We start from the raw sequence: 25,674 nt of genomic DNA on the forward strand, positions 1-25,674 counted from the left end.
CGAATAGCTACAGAATGCCAAATAGGCATTCATGTTTGGTAAGGGTTAACCCCAATATATTTGTACATTCATTGACCTTTGAAATTTGGGTACAAAAACTCTGTCTCTGCAAATTGAGGTCAAATTTTACACTATGATTGTTTTATTGGGGGTTTGAACTATGCCATTGGGATGAGGCCATTGTGGTCCATAGTGTGACAAATATTGTTTTGGGGGTGCCTGCTACGGTGGCACCCCACTATTGGTTTGTAGTTGCAAATTGCTTCAAATTTCGTTTTTTCTAGATTTACTTTGCAACTGATTTGCTTAAAAGTGGGCTCATTACGTGCTTAGAAATAAAAACACAACTTACTTGGTTTTGATTTGATTATTGTTTAATAATATGCACTGGATGCCAGTAAAGTAGTTGTATATTATACAGCAGGAATTAACGCTTGAAATACAAAATTAATGGAAACCAATTTTAGTCTTACGATATGGTACACACACGGAAGATGCCATTCTGTTTTGTCATTTTTTGATGTTCCTAGAATTGCTCCCATGATTATAACAGTTTATTTTTTGGAGGTTTGCATTTGACATTTGTTGTTAACATTATTCAATGCATTTACATTGGAAAAGAAACAACATCCTTAAAATCTTGTGCGTATACAATTTTAGGGGGGATGAAGCAGTATTTGAAGCAAAGTGTAACCTTTAATATTATGCAATAAAATGGCATAGAAAAAATGGTAAATATTCAAAATTATTTATTCATATGATTACATTTGCTATATCATAAGGCTAATGAAATATGAGATTATTTTGTCACGTTCATAAGAGGGTGGCACACCAAGAATAGTGCAACTAATATTTGGCACCCCATTCTGAAATGTCCATGGGGTGGCTTAATCAGGGGTGTAGCCAGCGTTCTTGGTCGGGGGGGGGGGGGGCAAAATAAGAATAAGAAGAAAAATCGGTTGTATCATTTTGACCTGGTATTATTGGTGTGATATATATATACTTGTAGTTGTTTTTTTAGAGAGTCTGTAAAAGAGTCTTCAAACTTCAAAAACAGGACTTCATTGGGACACAAGAAATTGGTATTTTACACTATTTTGGCCCATGATAGTCATGAACTTAGGTGGGAAATGGGCTCTTGCCTCTCTACATTTTGATTGCCTTCTCAATTTTCTTTTTCAAGTTTTGTCAGAGGGGCACTTTTCTCTTTTATTTTTTGTCGGTGGGGGGGGGGCACTTTGTTCCACCGCTGACTACACTACTGGGTTTCATTATACACAGCCGCTATATACACTGTACATCCATCCATTCAAGTTTCTGTCACAGTTGACATCAAGCCAAAAGTTGTGTAATTTAATACAGTCTTCTTCAGGTTCAGGTTCAGCTGTTTAAATATCTGAAAAGAAAAATGTTTCAAAAAGAAGAAAATATTAAGTTTTTGAGCTGACAATCTGAGGATTTTTCTCATGTTAGGTAACAAAAAAAAAGGCTTGTCTCTCAAAGCTATGCGCTATTCACTTTCTCTCTTTTTAAGTAAAACAAGCTAAGTGGTTCTCATGATATTTTTTTATTGACTATTAATTGTGTTTTAGCCCACTTTTTCTGGTTTTTTTCTGCTACAGGGCCTTTCTTTATCTTTGATATATGCGTGATGGTTTGAGAGACAAACCTTTTATGGGTTTTGTCAATATTCAACCCAATAACGTGATTACAAAATTCAAGTGCATTATTATGTATGTATATCAATGCTAAACATTACAGCTGTCTCCTAGTGATAATATCAGTAATTGCATTGACATTTGACATGATGTACCGGGGTTAGTCATCCAAACAGGATGCATAATGCAACTTTGTCTCATATCTTTGCCAATATGCACAAAACCTCAAGTAACAGATAGTATATATACATGTATAGTGTAACTGTTGGGTTGATCATGAAATGCATTATAGAGTTCAAGGGTTCTTGGCCATCCCATGTATAACCATCAAGAGAAAATGATCTAAGAAGGTTCTTCATTAGAAAAAGTTCTTCATTAGAGCCAAAAGTAAATCCCCTGAAAAGCCTTCCTCACTGTCCTTTTTTTTCTCCTCTAAAGAGTATAATGACTTTGCTTTGTTCTACTGAGGCTGTGAGACTACAATCATGTGCAAAATTCCCTGGGACACTTGTTCATATTTATGCATAAAACCATTCCTGTAAAGTTCATCATCTGATGTTTTATTTGTATGAGTCTAACCATAGATTTTAAGGTATTTAAAATCTATGGTCTAACCTATATTTTATCCCTTTTCTTCCCACCAAAGTTTGAACAAACATGTGACACATTTCAAAATTGAGGAGTTGGTATACAACACTGACCCAATAAGAATAATTAGGGCAGCGGCATTGTAAATGTTTCAGCAGTTTTGATTATAGGTCCCCCAGTTTGCTGTTGAAAATACTGCCAAATTGGTAGTTCTAGAAGAAACAACCCTGCCCCCCCCCCCCACTCAACACAAAAGTTGATAATCATGTGTGTCAGTGTGCATGCAAAAGTAGCCTGAATCTTTCAAGGCTTCGTATTGGGGTGCTTTTTTATTTTTTGTCTTTGAAAAATTTGGTAACAAGCATGATTACTAACTTTTGTGTTGCGTTGGGGCTGAAACTGGGGGCTGAAATAACCAGCAGGGATTTTTGGAAGGCAGCATTTTGCTTGCACTGTATAATGATGGACATTCTACACAATTATTTTCATTCATGTAATTGTTAAGGGTCAAAAAATAGCAGCAGAGATTCCAGTGAAACTATGCAATTTGTAGGGTTCAATGTATATGATATCTTTAATTAGTTGAATAAAATCGGACATACCTTTTGACTGACAAGTTTCTTGCTGGCATGCATGGTATAGTTACTGCCTCCTGTTTGGTGCAGGTCCAATTGGGCATGTTGGTAAATTTGTTGGAAAATTCCTCGGAAAATTACTCGATCTGCTGTTTTTGAAGTTCTGCAATACTAGGTTTTCCGCAGGTCTGAGACGACTCATCTCTTTATGATAGCCACAGCTAGTAATATCCCATTGTGCACCAGAGTATATTACTGCAATGAAAGAAAATGATGCTATAAATAATAGTTGTATACAAAGACAAAGGGACTGAGATGCTGGAAAATAACCCATGTATTTTGTGTTTTTAATATTCTTTGCAATATCAGGGCTGTGGCACTTGTATTCAATCTCTGTATAAAAAGTGAAGTCACTTTTTGACAGTTGCTATGCATTTGAGTGCATTTAGCCTGAAATGTGTGTACCTGTATACGGCTATGATGTGCATACTGCTTCATTAATGAAATGGACTTATCCCATATTTAATTGACATGCCACATATTTGATTGACAGTTGGTGGGCATTTGAGTGCATTTATCAGTCTTACTGCGTGCTTCTACTGAGGGCCAAATTCCGTGCCGGGTCATGGCAGGTAACAAGCCCAGTAGAAACGATCTTGGTAATCGGTTGCCGTGTCATGCCGGGTCATGTGCTCACCTTTCGTGATCCACCTCTTGGGATATATAAATATGGTAATTAAGTAACTAATTTGCATAATTTATGCATATCAAGCAAAATAACCTTGTGCACAGATTATCTGCCCGTACCAAAATGAACAGCTAATTAAGCCTTCAGTAGGCTGTTACTCAGCAGTTGTAAGTTTGAACAGCCAGTAGCTTAGCTGCTACATGTTTGGAACAGCTACAATTTAGCCTTCACACATTTTTGAACAGCTATAATTATAGCCTTTACATTTTGAACAGCTAGTTTAGTTATAGCTGTTCAATTTTTGAACTTGGCTTACAGCTGTTAGCCTGTTATAGCCTTCACTAGACTTCACTTCCTCAGTGGTTGACCCAAGGGTCAAATAGGTGCATGATGGGACTATTCTAACTGCCATTTTGAACTGGTGTGGATGAATGCAGACGGAATCTTAATAATACTTAATATGTTTCCAGCTTTATTAATAGGCCTTGTTTTTCACTTTTTACATTTGGGATGCATGTTATGTGGACAATATCATATGTAATACATGTAGTTATCTATGTGTGCAATAATATAATGCTGCATCATGGATAATGTAAGTATAGTTAAGCTTAAATATGACTATTATGTATACTTTGTTATAAAGGTTAATAAGGCTATAATCATCGAACAGCTAGTGAAGGCTATTATTGAACAGCTAGTGAAGGCTATTATTGAACAGCTAGTGAAGGCTGTCATTAGCTGTACCTAATTTACATAATTAATCATTTTGAAGGCTTAGTACATGCTAAGTAACAGCTACTATCTGAACAGCTAGTGAAGGCTATTATTGAACAGCTAGTGAAGGCTGTCATTAGCTGTACCTAATTTACATAATTCATCATTTTGAAGGCTTAGTACATGCTAAGTAACAGCTACTATTACAGGCTAAATTACCTGTTCAGTGAAGGCTTTCAAACAGCTAATTGAAGGCCTTCATTTATGGTAAGGGTGGAGATCTGTACGAGTTACAGTGATGAAACTTGGCAGAGAGTAGCACAGCCAGAGGTTCTTGACCTGATTTGCTCTTCAGCGCAAAATTTGCGTAATCGCAAGGTCATTGTGAGGTCATTTGGAGTCATCCGGGGTCAAATCGCCATATATTGTTGCAGATGACTGAAATTTGGTGGGAACGACTACTGTAGGAAGCAAAAAATGTCAAGGTCATTTTGGGGTCATCCAAGGTCAAATCGCCATAGATTGTCACAGGTTCATGAAATTTGATGGGAACGGCCACCTTAGTGAGGCAAATAATGTGAAGGTCATTTTGGGGTCAAGTGAAATTGCACCGGTTAAAATGATGGGCGTCAAGGTGGAGGTATTGCGGCTGACGCTTTGCGTCGGGAAACGCGCCGGTCGAGAACCGCAAAATTCTAGTTTCATTCTTTCTCTCCTTGTTCAGCGCTTTGATAAATTTTAAAGGCGCTTTATAAATATCTTTATGTATGTATCTCTTACACAAGACACATGCATGATTGCGCATTGAGTGTGTGACTGACTTCATTTGCTCAAATCTGTGGCTTATCCTATTTAGTATTATATTTTTACTTGAGCAGGGATAGAAATAAGGGATCATTTCCTGATAGCCATCCGGGCTATTTAGTCATATTTTCTGATAGCCCAGCTGCCCAGGACATTCAATAGCCCTGAAAAAAGACATTGTGTTTGCCAAATTAATTGCCAATCATTCACTAAGTATTGCACATGTGAACTTGCCAGATGGACTTTTCTTGTGATTTAGAATTTTATCAAAAGAGGAATAAAAAGCTTTCAACATGTTCAATGAGTGATGAATTCTGTGTGATTGCATGTTTGATGATATCTGACTCTTGTCAATTGTCATGCATGTGGAGCTTAAACATGGCAGCGAGTATCAAGAGCCCAAAGGGATACATGGTCATAAAACCCAATAGCCCGACTGAAAAATTTGATAGCCATGGCTATCAGGCTATCACTTATTTCAACCCCTGCTTGAGAATCCTTGGCAATACATGTATTTTAACTTGACTTACTTTCCATCACATAGGTTCTTCCGATAAAGAGTGCTCTTGGTATCCCACAAGCTGATTGTCTATTCTCCCTGGATGTCAGTAGCATTATCTGCTGGGCTCTGGGTACAGTATTGCATGATGGGTTGTATGCCGGCATGATAGTCCTTTGAGTACCCGCAAACATTAAAGGTTCCAAGTACACATCCTTTATGACCATGAAATGCTCAGCAAAGCCATCATCAAATTCTTTATGGCAAATCTCAGCTTGGACAACTGTGGAAGAAAGAGTTAATTCAAGAATGTTTTAACATGAAAGGTACAAGAGTGTTTTAAGGATACGATACATGATTTACCGACAAGTGACTCATTTCGAATGCGATCATGAATTTTGAAGAAAACAGGCTTCATTGGGACTCGAACCAGCGATTCTAAACTTCCTTCAATTACGCGTCTAGCGCTTTACCACTCGGCCACCGTGGCAGTTGAGCGGATGAGTGTAATGATAAAAGATAAATCTCATAATGCCATCTTTAGCCTTTTGTTTACTAAAAAGACGCGTTTTGTAAAGATAGATTAGCCGCTTTTATGCATAAATAGCACCGAACGTTTGGGAAAGGTTTCAAACAAATAATAAAGACACTGATGTGATGATGAAATTGCGTAAGTCGGGAGTTATATGCGTCGCAATGTTTTGTTTTGGTTTTAGGAATTTGACCTTAAAATTTACGACTTCATGACATTATCATTCGAAATCAACAAAAGATATTTAAACACTATATGTCCTCATTCTTTCTCTATAATGTTTTGTACATGTATGTGAAATAGCTTCAACAACATTGGTTCGCTGCATAATGGTAAAATAGCCTTGACCTAAAAAAGGGCGAGAGGTACCATATTTACGGATTCAGGCTAAATTTAAAATTGATATAAAACGTTTGTTTTGTATCTGGCGTGAATTACACTACGGTTTTTATTCCTAGGGCTCTTTGACTTCTTCAAATAATTTTTTTATTGTTGGAGTGGATCCCCTGGCCCTCTATAATTACGCATAAAAGATCGACCCCCCTTAAACTGATTATAACAGGGATGAGAAGTTACCTTATGTCCTTCTCCCTGTGTAAAGAGCATCAAGGTACATGGCGTGTTTCTAATGGGGCTGTTTACCGGTAAAGAGATGGATAAGGGATTAATTCTACTCAATAGAAACCACAGATCCTGGAAATTCCAGGATCTGAGATAGAAACTGACCTTCCCTGCTATTTATTTGGCAAATAGTGGCGAGAGTGTACGGTAACATTTTCCTTCGGAAGGAAAATAGCGGGGACTCTTGCCAGCGATTTATGATTAATCAGTGGCGGATCTAGATCAGTCAGAGGTGGGGGGGCTAAAATGTTTTAAATGGCTGCGAAGTGGCCATATAATGTACCCATAAAGTTGCGCCATGCAGGGGTGTCTGAAGGGGATGTCACAGAAGGATCACAAAGTACTAGTAAAAATCATGATTTTCAGCTAGTATAAATGGCTTGTCACCCACAACATAGCATATATGAAACTTGGACAACACCTACCAATAAATATTTTTATGTGTGGAACCACAAGTAGTCCTTGCTCCCCACATAGATGCAATGATATAGACCGTTTTCACCTCTGTCCACTGCCACTTTATTTCTTTTTTGAACCTTTATTCCTCGCACAGTTTTGCCTTTGGTTAATATTTAAATCTCGCGCGTGTGACGGTTGGCTGGTTAATATTTAAATCTCGCACTCCATGATCAGATTTGTTTTCAGTCTTTTGGTGAAAAACAAGTCATCATCAAACTATGACTGCTTGTGTATAGCCTATCTATATGAATAGTGATGATGAGGTGGAGAGTGTTTGTTAATAGAGGGGGGTGGTGTGAAGGAAGCTTTTTCCCAAAATATGATCATCTAGGATCATCCGTAGGACCTATATCTTTCTAATACAAAATCTTTTTAAAGTAATTGCTTTTGAAAGTATCTTCTATTTGCTTCTATGGGGGGGGGGGTGAATAACTTAATTCTAGAGACACTTTTAATATCTCTTTTCTTTCAACACTTCAAGTTTTAATAATCATCACAACAAGAACGTGCACGGGGATTCAACTTCAATAGGCCTAGCTAGCTACATCATCAACAAAATGCACGACATGGTCATAACATTTAGCGGTAGGTGTTGTCCAACTTCATCTAGCAATGAATAACGCAATAAGTAGTATTACACTACTTGCACCATTGAATGCACTGTCTACATTCTGAAGTTAATATGGATTATAGCAGGGTCTGTGCCACAAGTCTGTGATTAAATGTGATATAAACAGCACACAGGGCCGTAGCAAGGTTGAAAAATATTGGGCGACCAAAATATACATTATGCCAAAATCGGAATAAAGATGTAAAAGAAAAATCATACAAACATTACAAATTTACATGACAGCACAGCCCTCAATGAACAGCTGTGTGTGTTCGTGGTCTATGACCACAGCTATATCTAGTTTTACATTTATTCTGCTGCACTACAATATAGGATATCACATGGCTGCCTATGTATTGAATACTTCTGTACTTTCACAGAAATATGAGGCATGTAATTAGCCCTACCATAGGGCCTTTTATACACACTATATCCGAGAACTGCTAAAACCCACTAACCGCTCCACCCGAAATTCTGGGGAATAGCAGTCACAGAGTTTAGCAGTTCTCTGGATATAGCCAGGTTTTATTATAAAGCATGGTTTTGGATCACCACAGTCAAAAGACCCTATACTAGTAGGGCTAGCATGTAATATCCATCAACACCAGGCTCATACATGGAGGGTGCATGCGTATTCCGCACACACAAAAAAACACCAAAAAAGACCATTTTCAGAGGGAAAACAGGGTAATATGTCAAGGATGGTCCAAATTGGAAAGAAAGATGAAATTTTAAAGGAGGATTTACGTGATCCTAGCATCCTCTTTTTATGACATTTTCAGTAGATATCCACGAAAAAAAAAGCTTATTTCCAAAATTTCAGTTGATTCCGATTTTGCGTTTATGAGCTATGCATGATTATGTGTATTACACTGCTCCATAGACAATGTGTTGTAATTTCGTTCTGGTGCACCAGAACGAAATTCAAATTTGCGATATTTTTGCTAAACAAATTAATCTGCAAGAAATATTTGGAACATAAACATTATGTAGCCAGAGGTATCCAGTGGTGTAAAAATCTCAACTTTTTTTGGGAAAAGTGGGGGGATGAGGCTGTGGATCACGAAATGCCCCTTTAAGGTAGCCGCAAACAATTTAGGGGGTGAAATCCACTCTTTGCATGCAAGTGATTTCTTCTTATTTCAATATTGAGTGACTCATGTTTGAGTGCAGGGATTTTCTCTGGCAAACCACAGACCCTAGAAAGTAAGTGTAATGTGATTAAACTATCAGTTTTTAAGGCCTAAAAACCCCAGTTTGTATTGCCCTTAAAAACTTTTTTTGTGTGTCATCAGGTAAGGATGTTCTAGCCTAGACCTATGTCCTTACTTGACCAGTCAATGACATAAATACATGCACACATACATACATACAACCATATTGCTTTGAAAAATAGTCAATAACAATAAATGATTTTGAGGTGATCATTTCTGAAATTGTCTTTTGAAACGAGACATTTTATTGCAAGTTTTCAATCTGGCCATTTCTAATAAAAGCTACTTACGTGCTGTGTTTTGATTCTCGTCAGTCAACCGATGACAGTAGGCCCCTTCCAACGAAGTGGTGTCCCTCTCACATTGACAAGCAAAACTTGAATGCATAACTACAAGTACTAACATTCCAACTACCCCAATCTTGAATAACTCCATCATGACGTTTCAGTTTCAATTCTTTTCCACGTAAAAGTTGCTATCCTTGTGAAGACTTCAGAATCTTATGTTTGAAAGAAAGTTTGACGTTGCGTTTCTGCTGATCTAATTATGGATTTGTGGAAGTCATGGTGACTTTGTATCTTCTTGACGCAGGAAAGTAACAAAAGTAAACACAAGCCAAATTTCTTGCTAAAAATGTTTGTGAGTGGATTCATTTGTGTTGATTTCATGTTTTTTTAGATTAAAATGTTGTTACTTATTTCGGAGAGATATTTGGCGGATGGTAGGCAGGTTAAATATAATATAGAAACACTGCATAATGTTTGATTTCATCACATTTATGTTCAAATGTAAAGGACTGAAAACTTTGTAAGAGTGAAATATAAACTTGTAGATGCTGTTCTGCCAATTCTCCTGACTCCCTTGTTAAGGTTTTTAATAGACACTCCCTCAAGGGATAGGAAATTACTGGATATGACCCAAAATAATTTAGCATAGTCGTTTTACGTCATATACCTAACTTGTATTCTGTAAACTTTTACTTATAAGGGAGAAAACGGGAAACTAAATGTTTTTCCAATGTATGTATATTTCATATCTTTTAGAAAACCTTTATATTGGGATAAGATGCCAATTAATCGAATAATTTTGATTTTTTTTTCACAATTTTATTCGCAATATAATACAAATTTTATGGCAACTTATTAAAATTTGATATTTTTGATATATAACAGTCATCAAAGTTAACTTTATAAATCTAATGACATGAATTGAAAATTTTGACCTTTCAAATTGAAGATATACATTTTTTCCTCAAAAGACCTAATTTTTTTTGGTTTTTCGGGGAAAATCTATATCTTCAAATACGAAAGGTCAAAATTTTCATGCATTCCACGTGATGCCATTGCACAATCACCATGCCCACCAAATCGCTGGCCGGGCAAGCGCTTCCCCGTGGCATGAGGTTGGCGATCATGTGCGTGGCACCCGAGGGGTCCCAGGGTCAAATCCCGGGGGTGCCAAGTGAAATCTTGGTTCATCTTCTCTCCTTTTTTTGTTCCTTCTCTGCCTTCCAATAGCAAAAAAAGCATGTTCCTTGCTAGAGTTAGGTTAACTATACAATCTGAGGCGGCTGCAACAGGATGAAAGCTAGCCATGCTTGGAATATAAAGGTTATTTATATATTCTACAGAGGAAGAGATAAATAATATGATAGGGGATAGCTCATAGCTAGCTGTATAGGATGGCATTTACTAAGTTCACATGCAGTGCAGGAATTGATATAAGCCTAGAAGCTAGCCAAAATACTAAGGGAACAACCCAAAAGTTTGATGAAGTCCTATAAATGAAGGTCTTTTCGTTAGGGAGGGAAGGGGTGGAAAAGTCTGTATTTGTAAAAAAAGTAGATAAAACCTTTTTAACCATAATTAGCCTTTCTTTTTAGACCGTTTCCGACGTACCAAATGTGTTTCAGTTTAACTAACACATCATAACATCTTAGGATTTTTTTGACAAAAAGGGGGGGGTCATTCAATGTGGGCCCCAAGAAAATGTGGGTCATTCAGTGTGAGACCGGTCATTGGGCGTAAGCTGATAAAAAAGGTCATTGGGTATAGTGTTTGCCTCAAAAAAGGGGGTCTATTGACTGGCACATGATCATGATGTGTACCAATATATGGGAACCCCCCCCCTTTCACTCACAGCTGTATAATGTTTGATATAGTACAACTTTTTATGTGTTTAATTATGGAAATGAAAAATTGGAATTGTGATTCTTGTGTCATGAACTTCAAGGAATATCTGATGCAATTTCTTTTCTTTCTATTTTTCTATGACATGCTACCAATTGCTGTTGATTATGTCATCTGTAATAGGTAAGTGTTGCTTTTTGTTAACAATCTTTTGTGATGTTATTTTATTAGTTACCCCCTGTTTGTTCATGCAATATACAGTGGCGGCACCAGGATTTTTTGCCGGGGGGCATTGGAGGGGATGGGGCATTGGAGGGGGGGAGGGGCAAAGTGAATTTCAGGGGAGCAAAATCAACAAATTTTTGGAAGAATTTCTTCCAATACCTATGCTGTAATTGTAAAGCCTTGGCAGTGGTGGCACCAGGATTTTTTATTGGAGGGGGGGAAGTGAATTTCGGGGGCAAAATGGACACATTTTGTGCTATACCGGGTATTGCCCCCAAAAGTGTAAATTTACATAAATTTTGGGGTTTTGCCTCAAAAGTGGGGGGCAAACTCAGGGGGGAATGCCCTCCTTGCCCCCCCCCCTAGCGCCGCCACTGAGCATGCTGACAAATGATGGATACAAAAGGTGCTACAGATTGGGGCCCATCACAGCCACTACAGAGCCATTACAGACCCAGACTTGGGGCCCGTCTGTCACAGGCTCACATTTTTATTGCAGCACAACCTCTATTTTAAAGTCTTGTCAAGTTTAAAATTGTTGGCATTATTGTGTTCCATGTTGATAACTTCCGCAGTATGTTTATGCCAATTCACCCTGATATGAGCCTATGGATATTATATACTTACCCTTGTTGTTGAAAAAACTTGGCAAAAATACTGTTACTAAATAGTCACCCAGTTGAGACTGGATTTAATTCATTGAGTAGAAATGAAAATATGTGCGTTTGAGCGCCCTCGGCGAATTAACATATATTTATTTTCTTCACGTTATGTCATAATGAATGACTTGGGTGTGCGCCGGGGCGTGTTAGTGTTTGGTAGTCACTTCAGGTTGGTAGCACCACGCAGCACACACGCTTTTTCAAAAAATTTTGTTAAATCAAAAAAAAAAAAAAAATTTAATGTGTATTTTAAAATGTTTTGCCTCTGTCGGTTATCCAGGGTGGGTATTTGACTAATTGTTCAGGGAGGAAAGAATTCAATCATCAGGTTGACATGAGGTAGAAAGCCAGGGGTCATCGTACATTCTCAAATTTTCTCCAAAAATAATATTCAGGAGTTTTTTCAAGAGTTTTCGTAGCCCGCTCCTACCGCGATTGTTTTCTTTTAGACTTTAGGCTTCCCCATTGTTATTAGTCTAGGATCCCACTGCATTGTTTGTACAAGTAGAGTAAGAAAAAAAGATTCACAATTATTTATAATAATTGTGCCTGCTCTCATTGAGCTCACGATTCGCTGTGGCCGGTGCAAATAAATACCAACACAACGCAAGCTTATGTATTAAAAAGTGTTATATTGGCGGGCATTGGTGTCGTTCCTTGGGAGTATAGTGGAGAACTTGCTATGTTATGACACAATTTGCAATGGCGGATCTGTGCAAAGGGTCAATAAATGAAATGATATCTGGCAGAAAATGACTCTGATTCTTACTCCACATAGCAGCATGATGCAATGCTGCGCTGCTCAGTGGCGGCGCTAGTGGGGCATTTGCCCCCCCCCAATATTGCCCCCCCTTTGCCCCCCACTTTTGAGGCAAAATCATGTAAATTTCCACTTTTTGCAGCAATTTTTGCGAATTTACCAATTTTGCCCCCCCTGAAATTCAATTTGTCCCCCCATGCCCCCCATAAAAGAAATTAAAATGTACATTCATAAGTGCATCATCAAACAAGAATCTGATGAAATTAGTAAAATTCAACCATAATTAAGCAATGAACTGGATGAAAGTTTGAGTCATAATAGGTTTTTCCATACAATTTTTAACAGCGATTGTCACTGACATGACTGATGCAAGTTTTAAGCTTACTGAAGTTACTCACACGATATGGCATGGCAATTTAGTGCATTTTTGTCTCTTTTTTCATTGCAAAAAAAGGGCGTTTATTAGAAGGGGCGCATGTAATACAAACAATATGGTATTTCTGTATCAGAATCAATAATATACAGATCATACAGTGTATAAAAAATAGGGAATGATTTTGAGTTTAAAATAAATGCCATGCTTAATGAATCATGGTACAGGGTGAGGCTGTTTACAAGAACTGTACTCTCAGAAATTCTGATGGCTTCCCCTGCGTCAGAGAAACTTTACTGAATGAAGCCATTCAGCGTTATCTTGAAATTTATCTTTCCAATCCTGAACTACATTGATTGAACTAAAACACTGAATTTTGTATCCATTCCACAAATTTGGTTTCACATATCTTGTATTTTTAGAGAATTTGCACTATCACAGTAACTAAAAAGGCTACTTTTAATATCATACAGGTACATATTCAAACAAGTTGGTCTACTCAGGGATATTTGTCTCATATCCCTGGCCTACTTGTTCTATGGTGCATGGGAAGCAAAGCAAGAGTGTGCACTTCCAATTTGGCTTCACTCCAAACAGTTCTGTCAGTATCTACAAGTTGTGCACAAGTCAGGTTTCAATAAGTGTGGCATGGCAAGTTGTTCATCCAAGCGCATCATTGTCATGTTCCCCGTTCTATTGATATTACCCACTGAATCAGAACTGCACCTGCCAGAGTTTCTATTCACTTAAAAACTTAACCAAACAGTGATGCAACACAATGTTATCATGTCTTTTATGTTTAGCACGTGTGTGTTCAATGTTTAACATCCCACACAAAATGTGTAGGGTCTTCCATGCAAGTAACACCTGCAGTTGTCAACGCTCACTGGTTCTGTTAAAACATAGATTGGTCTAATGTCATACTTAACTTGACACATTCTTTGGAAATTGAACTAAATAAATATTATTGAACGTAAAAGTGTGAGTCATTTTTAACAGAAATAACGAAGACATGTTTGATATTTCACGTTTGATACCTCACATGTGTAAAAAGAATTCCACAGTTGTCCAGATTCTCATCATTTTGTAAAATTTGGTCTATAGTGTAAAAAAGATATGCTTTGACTGGTATGAACCATTAATATTATTATGCCTACACCGGAGGTATTATGTTTCCTGGTTGTCCGTCCATCAGGGGCGTAGCCAGCTTTCTTGGTCAGGGGGGGGCAAAATAAAATTTTGGGGGCACTGACTAAAAAAATTGCAGTTGCATCATACAATACATAGAGACTGTATGTCTTCGAGCTTCCCGAAAAGGGCCTTATTGGGATGATGTGCGCGCGTACGCGAAAACAATGATATTTTACACTATTTTCGCCCATTATCCGGCTAAAAAAGGGCTTTATTGTTACAATGTGCACGCGTAGCGCGGAAAAAATTTGTATTTTACACTATTTTGGCCCTGAATTTTGCTAGAAAAGGGCTCCTTGCCCTTTTCTTTTCCTTTGCCCTCCTGATTTTCTCTTTCATTTTTTTTGTCAGAGGGGCACTTTTTCTTTCATTTTTTTTGTCAGGGGGGCACTCTGCCCCCCCGCTGGCTACGCTACTGCCGTCCGTCCATCATTCCATCACTCTGTCTGTCTGAGGTTGTGAGTATAATTTCTCGGAACTGGTAAGGCTTATAGTGATGTGATCTGGGTGGCAATTGGCAGTGTTCAAATTCCAGTAGATTTTTGTCGTAAAATACGGTAATGAAGTAGCTAATTTGCATAATTTATGCATATCAAGCAAAATAACCTTGTGAAACAGATTATCTGGAGATCCGTATGGGTTATATGATGTGACTTGTTGAGGAGTAGCCACAGAGGTCGGTATACACAAGAAAACAACATGTTCACGTAACCACCTTCAACTCATTTGCATAGAATTGGATACCAGGATCGTATTCTGATTTGTCGTGCCTTCTAACCTGTTCTAATTAGCATACTTTTGGATACCTCCATATTTGGTATTACCTAATTAATTATTTATACCTCTATGTTGTTTACATAGTGACGCTATTAGAGCTGGTCACTTAGTCAAACATTCGACGAATCGAACGCTTGCAGTTTTCTTTTTATTACTGTTATATCGTGAAATACCATATAGCTGACGTGTTAGTCCAATATGATAGGAAAATATTTCTGGTGATGACCCCATGTTCACATTGGCTAAATAAGCTGTATTTTCGCTGGAAAGGGGCCGACTTGTCGGCCATTTTGTTTGCAAAAGGCATGTTCTTCTCCCGCGTTACCCGGAAGTGGTAGCGCCAGAACAAATGACGCCATTTCTGGATTTCAGCCGGAACGGTTACGTTCTCTGCCGTGCAGCGGTATACAGATAAGCTCATCTAGGTTTTACTAAAGTAAAACATCTTTGGGAGTAGCACAGCCAGAGGTAGGTTCTTGACATAATTCGATTTTCAGCGCAAAATATGCTAAATCGCAAGGTCATCCGGAGTCAAATCGCCATGAATGGTTGCACTAGGTTAATGATATTTGGTGGGAATGACCATAGCGAAACAAAAAATGTCAAGGTCAATTTGGGGGTCATTTGGGGTCATCCGGGGTCAAATCGTCATAGATTTTTGCTTGTTCATTAAATTTGGTGGGAACGACCACTGTTCAGACAAAAATGTCAAGGGCCATTTGGGGCATTCAGGCAGAGGCGGATTTAAGGAAAAGGGCCCTGTCAGCAAAATATCCTGGGGGCCCAATAGTAAAGAGTTAAAATCAGGAGCGTGCCTGAATTTTTTGTCGGGAGGAGGGCAAGAACAAAATTTGGTAGTGATCATTAGTTCGGCCCAATGTTATGAGATATGTGCGCGTAGTGCGCGACCATTCATTCCATTTCATACTATTTGAAGTAAAAGTTTATGTAGGCCTACATTTGGTCGATATCATGCGAAGCGTGCAAAAATTTGCAATTTCACACTATTCTATACCCAAATCGAGGGTTTATCAGATTTGTGAGCGTTTAAACGGTAGTAAAGAACAAGGAATATTTCCTTTTCTGTTTTTGCTTGATAGTCAAGAAGCAAGCACCCAGATTAAGGTCCAGAATCAGTTTTAATATCATAATCTGACCTCAAGGAATAGGAAGCCAATACGTTGGTACGTGTGAATTTTGACATGGGGGGTGGGGTTGGAAAAATTCTTAAATCCAGGACCTTTTGGCAATAAAATAAGTTTCTGGCACAAATTAATGTGTGTGAAAAATGTTGCCATTTTGAAACTAAACTGTTAAAACATGGTGCAAAAGGAGGGATTTATCCCCCATCCCCACACCCCCTGATCTACGCCTAAGCACTTTAAGGCCGGATTTGCCTTTTGGGGGGCCCTCCCGGTCAAAATTGTGAGGGCCCCAAACTCACTGTGAGGAAGGCATAATGCACTCAAGTGGCTTAGTTTAATTTGATTTACGTATAAGATTGTGGCAGAAGCATAACAATTTAAAGAGAGCCAAGCATATTTTGTTTTCGATTTTACTATGACATTTGCGGGTGAATCACAGAAAAAATCAGTCTGTTTTAGCCCAAAATGAAGGTGAATTTTGCTATAGGGCCAGTATGTGCTTTATGTCTAAAAAGGAAGATGCACAGGGCAATTGGGGGTGGGGGCACATTTTGGGCCCTGTAGTCCATAATATTTGACATTATGAGGCTTATGTAAGGCTTATATAAAGGAACACTGCCCAAGTGCTGGGTGTACCAACTCAGAACCATGATAAAACAAAGGGCCAAGTGGGCCTATAGTGATTAGTTATTGAGAAACGACTGGCCCTTTGTATTGACATTTGGGCCCCAGGAACTCTTAATCTTGTATCTGGGCCAAAATTGGCAAAATTCATATATATATTAGGGGAAAGACCATTAGGCTTAAGTGCATCATGGTCCACATACGGGGTCCTTATAATATCATTATGATACGCTCTAACATTGGGAGCCCTGGACCCATGCTAGATCACCTACTTGTATTTTGAGAATGTGTAATGCTCTAGGTACCAATTCGTAGTCCTGATTCTAACAGAAGTTACAGAAGGTAAGACTATATGGCAGCTATTGTAAGCGGATATATTTTAATTGTCGTCACATGACGATGTTTATAACTTTGTTAAAGAATAACCAAGCTCTAAAGATTTTATCTGTACAATTAAAATAGTACAATTTAATTTGTAGCTACCTGTGTTGTAAGATGCGCTCTGATCTAGACTTAATAAGGCAAAACGTAATTTCTTATATCTGGAGTGTAACAATAGTACAATATTTAATTTTATAGCTATTTGGGTCGTAAGATGTGCTCGGAACTGATTAGGCATGAATATTTTGCAGATTTTCTCTAATAATACATGTACGACTCAGATAAAAAAAAAACGAACAAAAGAGTTTTTCCTATGCATATTGTCATCTTCATAAAGAACTTATGACTCAATGAATTTTAAAAGCAGCACCCGAAGCAACATAACTTATGCTTCAATCTCCCCAGCAAACACAAAAACGTTTTTAAAATGTTTTAAATAAGTTATATTTTGGCTTTTGGTTTAGGTAAAAACGTTTTAATAACATTAAAATGTCGGGTTATATAAAGGTCATGATAACGTTTTAAAACGCTTTTGTATGAAAACACACTACAACAATATTTTTAAATGTTTTCAAAAAATGTTATTGTAAACTATTTTTGCAAACATTTTTGCCAAATATTTTGTCAATACTTAAATAACATTATGTTAAAATATTTGAACCCAGCAAACACAGAAATGTTCTTAAAACATTTTAATAACATTCATTCATTTATTTATTTCCACAATTCACATAGAAATACAAAATACGCATTAAAATACCATCAAAGAATCATGGAGGAGATGGCCGAAAGGCCAGTAAGGCCAGAGGTAGCCATCCCTTTAACAGAAAAGTTACCAAACAGAAAATTCAACAGCAAATAATAAAAATTAAAAACAACAAACAAACAAACAAGAAACAAAAAAAAACTACAATGCTCGTCAATTAATCATATTTTGAAATTAAATGTCTTTTGTACACGCTCGGAAATGTTTCACTGAATAAGACGCTCTTAAAGATTTTTGCAATGAGTTCCATAATATAGGACCAGCTGTACGGACAGCGTGATCGGTGAAAACCCTGCTATTTTTAGTCAAGTTATAGTTATTAGCGTTTCTTGTTTGGTAATCATGAATATTAGATCGTAGGGTAAATAAACTGTCAAATAAGCTCGGTAATTCATTAATACTGTACTTATACATAAAAACTCCCAATTCTAATTTATAGGTGTCATTGTTTGCTAAAATGTTATATTTGGCAAACAAGGGGGCTGTATGACTTCTGTAATGACTACTGGCAACTGTCCTATCGCCCATTTTTGGAGTTTCACAATTTTATCCAAATATGTTTTACATGTGTTTCCCCAAATTAATATTCCATAGTTCAAATAAGGTTGAATAAAGGTACAATATAGAGTATAAAGAATGCGATCTGGTACAAAGAATTTGAGTTTGTTCATTACACCAATATTCCTTGAAATAGTTTTTGCTATACAGTTAATATGACACCTCCATGTTAAGTTTTCGCTCTATGAGTACTCCCAGGAATTTGGTATTATCTACCCTTTCTAGAACGATTTCGCCTAAAATTATCTTAACATCTACATTACAGACAGTTGTTGTTGAATCAATATTTATCCAATTCTTGGACGCTATATGTGGTGTTCCCAGAATCATATAATTGGTTTTACTGGCATTTACTGATAATTTGTTTGCTCTGAACCAATTACTGACTTCCTTTAGTTCATTGTTAATTAACCAAAATTTGCTTCTTATATCTTTATGCGAGTATAGTATTGTGGTGTCGTCTGCAAACAGAATAAAGCTAAGTACGTTAGATGTGTTAACAATATCGTTTATATAAAGTATAAATAGTAGAGGTCCCAATATGGAACCTTGAGGGACACCGCATATGATATCTTTCATGTTGGATTCACACAAGTTATAATATACATATTGTTTCCTGTTACTTAAGTAATTCCTAAACCAGTCCAGTACAATGCCTCGGAATCCGTAGTGTTCTAATTTGTGGGCTAATTTAAATGTCGGGTTATATAAAGGTCATGAAAACGTTTTTAAAACGTTATTGCAAATATTTTGGGCTAACATTTTTCGCAAAATATTTTATCAACCCCAAAATAACATTATGTTTAGAATGTTTTGTATCAAGTTTTCAAAAAATGTTTTTGGAATGTTATCAAAACGTTTTATACCCTTTATATAACCCGACATTTAAACGCTTTTCTGTAAAACATTTTTGTTTGCTGAGCAGTAGATTATCAAAAATGTTTTTAAGGTTATGAAACCGTTTTATACTCTTAATATACCCTTTATATAACCCGACATTTAAACGTTTTCTGACAACCTTTTATAACCTTTTGCGAATGATGTCGAAAACGTTTTGTGTTTGCTGGGTCTCTCTCATCTTTACGTGACTGTCTCTCCCTTCTCTGCTCACTCTTTTTCATCCATTTCCCTACCCCCACCCATTTTCGTGCAGCTTCTCTTTTTCTTGTTTCTCTCTCTTTGCGCACAACTAAATTTGAAGTTTTTACTCAGTACATGACCCTATGTAAGAAAAATCTACCAAATAAACGTTGACATTGTTTAAAAAGCCCCACCTCAGCTTACTTTTTGAAACTAAGGTCCCATTGGTAAAAGGTACGGAATCATCTAAGTGCCACGACTTGGCAAGATAATTATGTTCTAATGTTTGTGGTTCTTTGTAGCCCTGGGGGCAATCTAGTTGGATATCCAAATTACGCGGTTTGTGGTTCTTTGTAGCCCTGCGGGTCAATCTAGCTAATTATTTCTATTGAGCGGCGGTTGTTGGTTCATGGTTATAAGTTCCCTTATTCTTCAAGCCCTGCCCTCTATCGGGGGGCTAATTTTGTAATTTATAGTTTAAACCTGTTGATATCCATTTTTCGCGGTGTGTGGTTCTTTGTAGCCCTGCGGGGCAATATAGTTGGGTATCCATATTCCGCGATTTGTGGTTCTTTGTAGCCCTGCGGGGTAATCTAGTTGGATGTCCCTATTGAGCGGAAGTTATTAGCGGTTCTTCTGACCAGGGTGGGTGGTCATAGCATGTATTTTGCCAAATGACTCAGTTCTAATAAACCCTCCATGACCTTTGACCTCTATCTGTGAAAAAGCTATAAGCATAAGGAACTTGGGTCAGTCAGTACTTCTTGTGACCAAGTTTTGTCAAAATTGGCACAAATGTCTGGCATTACTAGTATTTTACAGACGCATTTTGTATGAATATAATATATCAGATGTAAAGGTGGAAATAATCTTTTTTCAAGTTGAACTCAAAGAATGCTTTATCCCAAGGTAATCTACTCAAAACCGAATATGATGAGAAAATGAATTCCGTTCGATTTCCTCTATTTGTTTGAACAAAATAATTATGTACAATATATATTGCTGAATTGGGTTTCGAGCAAGTATGAAAGAGCGATATTTATATTTATTAAATGAAATTACATCCTGTTGAAAGCACATGAAAACGTAAGGAACAGATATCTATATTTATCTCATTTCATCATTCATATTCTATTCCGGTTATTCTTTCATGTAATTTTACACGAAATTAGGGTTAGGGTTACGTTTAGGGTTACGTTTAGGGTTGGGATTAGGGTTAGGGCTAGGATTAGGGTTATGATTATGATTAGGGTTAGGGTTAGGGTTAGGATTAGGGTTAGGATTAGCTTACACGAAATAATTACATGAAGGATCGACCTCTATTCCATTTAAAATCCACACTCCACCTGTGGAAGATTTTGGAAATATCTTCAGCAGCTAGGGGAGTATGAATTTCAAATGGAATTAGCACATCAGGCAGCTCCATCTGAATTCTATACACCTAAGAAAGATTCAACCAGAATCTTCCACAGAGGGAGGGTAAGTTTCAAATGGAACTGCCTAATGTGCTCATTCCACTTGAGATTCATATTCCCTCTGTGGATGATATTTCCGAAATCTTCCACAGGGGTAGTGTGGATTTCAACTGGAATAACCCAATTCATGATATGCAACATAGGAATATAGTAATTAGTATCATACAGAAGAAACTTATTTTCTGATCATGCTCAGTGGATATAAACTGGCCCATGCATGTCACACTACAATTGGTCAATATGTTTTCATGTGATCAGTGACTCCATGCCTGGGATCTAGGAAAAAGTTAGATTCATTCATTTGCTTTTCTAGTTATGGTATTTCCATATTTGGTAAAGAAGTTGGCGGATTGAAACCAGTATCAACAAACTATCGTAGTCACCAGGGCAAATAATCAATACACAATTCTATCGCATTTGCATTTTATACTGTATGGAATCAAAGGAAGGTAGCAAACCCATGAAATGACCACTGATGTCAAATCACCAAAATTACAACTGTTGAAATACCAATAACGCAACTTACTGGTTTTTTTTTATTGTGCACCATGGATGACATTCAAAACACCAACACTTGTTTTGGAGCAGATAGTATAATCAATGTAACTGATCCAGTTTTAGCAATGGACAGGATTTTCTCCATTAATGATGCAGCTACCTACATGTTTGTAGGGCCTATTGTTTGTGCTGTTGGCATATTTGGAAATGGCACCTTCTTGATATCAGTCTTGACAATTCCACATATGAAGAGTGGCTTGACTGTTTTTATGAGCAACTTAGCCATAGCAGATATTTTCTTTTTAGTAATTTTATTTATGTGGGCATATTTGGATTATTGGACCTCGGATGTTCGCAATGATTATTTGCTTAATGCAAATTATTGTTATGTTCTTCAGATGTCTGTTGATATCCCATACTTTGCGTCATTGGGTTTTGTCACACTGATTTCTGTGGAAAGATACCTCGCAGTTTGCTCACCAATTAGACATCGCCTGATGAGGGGGAGAAAGCGTACATCGATAATGATAACTGCAACGTGGTTGATTGGTTTAGCATTTAGTGTAGTGTACGCATCTGGATATAAACTTTATCCAACCTGTTTTATTTGGCCTTCAGAGGAAGCATTCTCACATTTACCTGTCAATGTTGCATTTTGCCAAACACATACTGCCTTTCCCCAAGTACTCTCAATGTGTTCATTTTTTAGTTGCTTTCTAATTAACATCTCTTGTGCTGTTAAAATAATTTTAGTTTTGATGAACCGAACACTTACAAACAATAATGAACAAATGCAGTTAGCTCAGAATCAAGTTACTCGTACGTTGGTTCTCAACAACATGCTTTTTTTCCTTTGTCAGATGCCACGTCGATTTACATTATTGGATGAACTACTTGAAGATGTGACTGACATTAACTTTTTGAATGTAAATCAAAGGAAAACAGCTTTTTTCATAGGGTATATTTTTCTTCTGCTAAACTCTTGTATTAACCCGATCGTGAATGTCTGTTGCTGTCAAAAATATCGTCATGGAATGCGCGATGCTCTGAAAAAACTTTGTTGTCGTTGCTTATCTTCTAGCAGTAACGGTGGCATCCATACTGTCATGTAACATTTGACCTTTGCAGAATATAGATGAATCAAATTTCACACATTCGGGGCATTCCTACACCTCAATGGCAGACATTGAGAGTCCCATCCCACCTGGGGGGGTGCGGGGATTGCGACTGCACCTCCCCAAATTTGCAAAAGTATACAAAAAGTCCCAAAATTTCAGAATTTGTGAGCGTAGCGAGCAAAAAAATCAGTTTTTTACGCTTTTTTTGTTCAAAAAAGATCCAAATTTGGGGAAGAAAGTCCACTTTTCACAAAATCGCCCCCCTTGGAAAAAAAAAAGTCCACTTTTTCAAAATCAGCACCTCCCCAAAAAAATCCTGCGTATGAGCCTGTGCGTATGGGACCCAGTAATGGCCGACTGAATTTTGACCACCATTTGGCTCGCTGGATTCATTTAAAAATAGCAATCTTGCTTGAATATAAAATGAATTATAGCAAAAAATGAAATAAGTCTGTAGTGATGTATATATAATGATATCTGGCACTAAATCTTACTATATCAGGGGCGTAGCAAGCGAGAGACAGGGTGGACGAAGTGACCCGAGGATTCAGGGGCCCCAAGCAAAAGAGAAAATGAAAAATGAGATGCTAAAAGGCAGGGCCGAATTTACCTGGGCCAGGCCAAAATTTGGAGGTCCAAACTCACCGTGAGGAAGGCATGTGCACTCAAGAGGCCAATAAAGTTTGGTTTACAAATGGGAGACCAACTATAAGATCAACAGTAGTAGCTACATGTAGTAGTGGCAGAAGCATTGCAAAATAGAGGGAGATAAGCATATTTTATTCCGATCTTACTAGGACATTTGCACTCGAAATAAATGTTCAATTCCAGACTATTTTGGCCCAAAATAAAGGTGAATTTTGCTATGTGAAGAAATAGTATGATATATGCGAAGCGTGCAAAAGTTTGCAATTTTGTTATATTTTGGCCCAAAACATGGTGTTTTAGGTCTAAAAAGGAAGATGCACAGGGCAATGAGGGGGGGCACATTTTGGGCCCTGTAGCCCATAATATTTGACATTATGAGGCTCACATACCCATAAAGGAACACTGCCCAAGTGCTGGGTGTACCAACTCAGAACCATGATAAAACAAAGGGCCAAGTGGGCCTATAGTGAATAGTTATTGAGAAACGACTGGCCCTTTGTATTGACATTTGGGCCCCCGGGAACTCTTAATCTTGGATATCTGGGCCAAAATTGGCAAAATTCATATCTATATAAGGGGAAAGACCTTTAGGCTTAAGTGCATCACGGTCCACATGTATACGGGGTCCTTATAATGGTTACAGCCCGCTAGTCCGAAGGCCCGCCAGTCCGAAGGTTCGCTAGTCCGAAGGTTCCCTAGTCCGAAGGTTCGCTAGTCCGAAGGTTCGCTAGTCCGAAGGTCCGCTAGTCCGAAGGTTCTCTATTCCGAATTCTAAATAAGGTCCGCTAGTCCGAATTTTTAACAAAGTTCGCTAGTCCGAATTTTAAATAAGGCTCGCTAGTCCGAATTATATATAAGGTTCGCTAGTCCGAATTTAAAATCATGTCCGCTAATTCGAATTTGATTTAGGGTTCACTAGTCCGAATTATAAATAAGGTTCGCTAGTCCGAATTTTAAATAAGGTCCGCTTGTCCGAATTTAAGAAAGAAAGAAAAAAAGAAAGAAAGAAAGAAAGAAAGAAAGAAAGGAAGGAAGAAGGAAAGAAAGAAAGAAAGAAAGAAAGAAAGAAAGAAAGAAAGAAAGAATTAAAGGAAGAAGGATTTATAGAGAAAGTAATCAATGAAGAAATAAAATAAATATAAAAGTTTGTATTTTAGACATTCATAATAGGCCTAGCTCTCGTTGTTGTTTTGAATTATTTCCATTACCATTGAGGCGATGGTGTATATTTGATTGCAATTTCATTCATTCTGCAAAACCTACATCAGTAATTTTTAAAAGGAATAGGGGGCCTAAATATTCAAATACTTTAGAAAAATGGCAGCATCTATACCATGTATACTTTTTGTGTCTTTAGAACATAAATATACAGTTTTCATCGATTTGGAAACTTATTGGGTTACTTGCATTGTTTCCTTTCTGAAAATGTATACTTTTATGTACTTGCCATCATTACTTTTAAAGAAACAATGCAAAACATGAACAATGTTGTGAACCTGTGTGCACCTATCAGGTAACACGCTATATTTGATCAAACACCTCCAATACATTTTGAGACCGTGTATGGTGGCGCTGATCAGGTTCTTTAAAGAAAATTCGGACTAGCGGACCTTATTTAGAATTCGGACTAGCGGGCCTTATTTATTATTCGGACTAGCTTAACCTTATATAAAATTCGGACTAGCGGACCTTATTTAAAATTCGGACTAGAGCACCTTTTTTTTATTCGGATTAGCGAACCTGATTAACAATTCGGACTAGCTTAACCTTTTAATAAATTCGGACTAGCGAACCTTCGGACTAGCGAACCTTCGGACTAGCGAACCTTCGGACTAGCGAACCTTCGGACTAGCGAACCTTTTTTTCGGACTAGCTAACCTTTTGCAAATTCGGACTAGCGACCGTCCGTCCTCCATTGAAATACGTGTTCGGACTAGCGAACCTTCGGACAAGCGAACCTTCGGACTAGCGGTCCTTCGGACTAGCGGGTACTCGCCCTTATAATATCATTGGGAGCCATGGACCCATACTAGATGACCTACTTGTATTTTGAGAATGTGTAATGCTCTAGGTACCAATTTGTAGTCCTGATTCTATAGAAATTGTATTCCCAAATAATAAATTTGGGCCCTTGGGGCCCTCGACCTTTGACCTCTTGCTGTGGCCAAAACGGGCAAAATTTAATGAAGCTTTTCAAGAATCATAGCCTTCATAGGGCCTAAATGAGGGCATAAATAGAATGTCCTCTTGCATGCACAGGCATATAATATAACCTTTTCAGTACTATTCTACCCACCGCACC

General features: G+C 37.6%; 2 protein-coding genes across 2 annotated transcripts in view; one reads left to right on the top strand and one right to left on the bottom strand.

The window, feature by feature from the left end:
- LOC140148198 (synapsin-like) overlaps nt 1-25,674 on the top strand; it is a 503,295-nt gene that overhangs the window by 224,202 nt on the left and 253,419 nt on the right. The window lies entirely within an intron of this gene.
- LOC140148185 (uncharacterized) lies at nt 1,047-9,524 on the bottom strand. Its single transcript, XM_072170045.1, has 4 exons — nt 9,253-9,524; nt 5,558-5,809; nt 2,849-3,076; nt 1,047-1,396 (listed from the first exon to the last, which is right to left on the bottom strand). The coding sequence occupies exons 1-3, from the start codon at nt 9,398-9,400 to the stop codon at nt 2,889-2,891; spliced, it is 588 nt and encodes a 195-aa protein (XP_072026146.1). The 5' UTR covers nt 9,401-9,524; the 3' UTR covers nt 1,047-1,396; nt 2,849-2,888.

This window comes from Amphiura filiformis, chromosome 3 (genome assembly GCF_039555335.1).
Source record: "Amphiura filiformis chromosome 3, Afil_fr2py, whole genome shotgun sequence".
NCBI lineage: Eukaryota > Metazoa > Echinodermata > Ophiuroidea > Amphilepidida > Amphiuridae > Amphiura > Amphiura filiformis.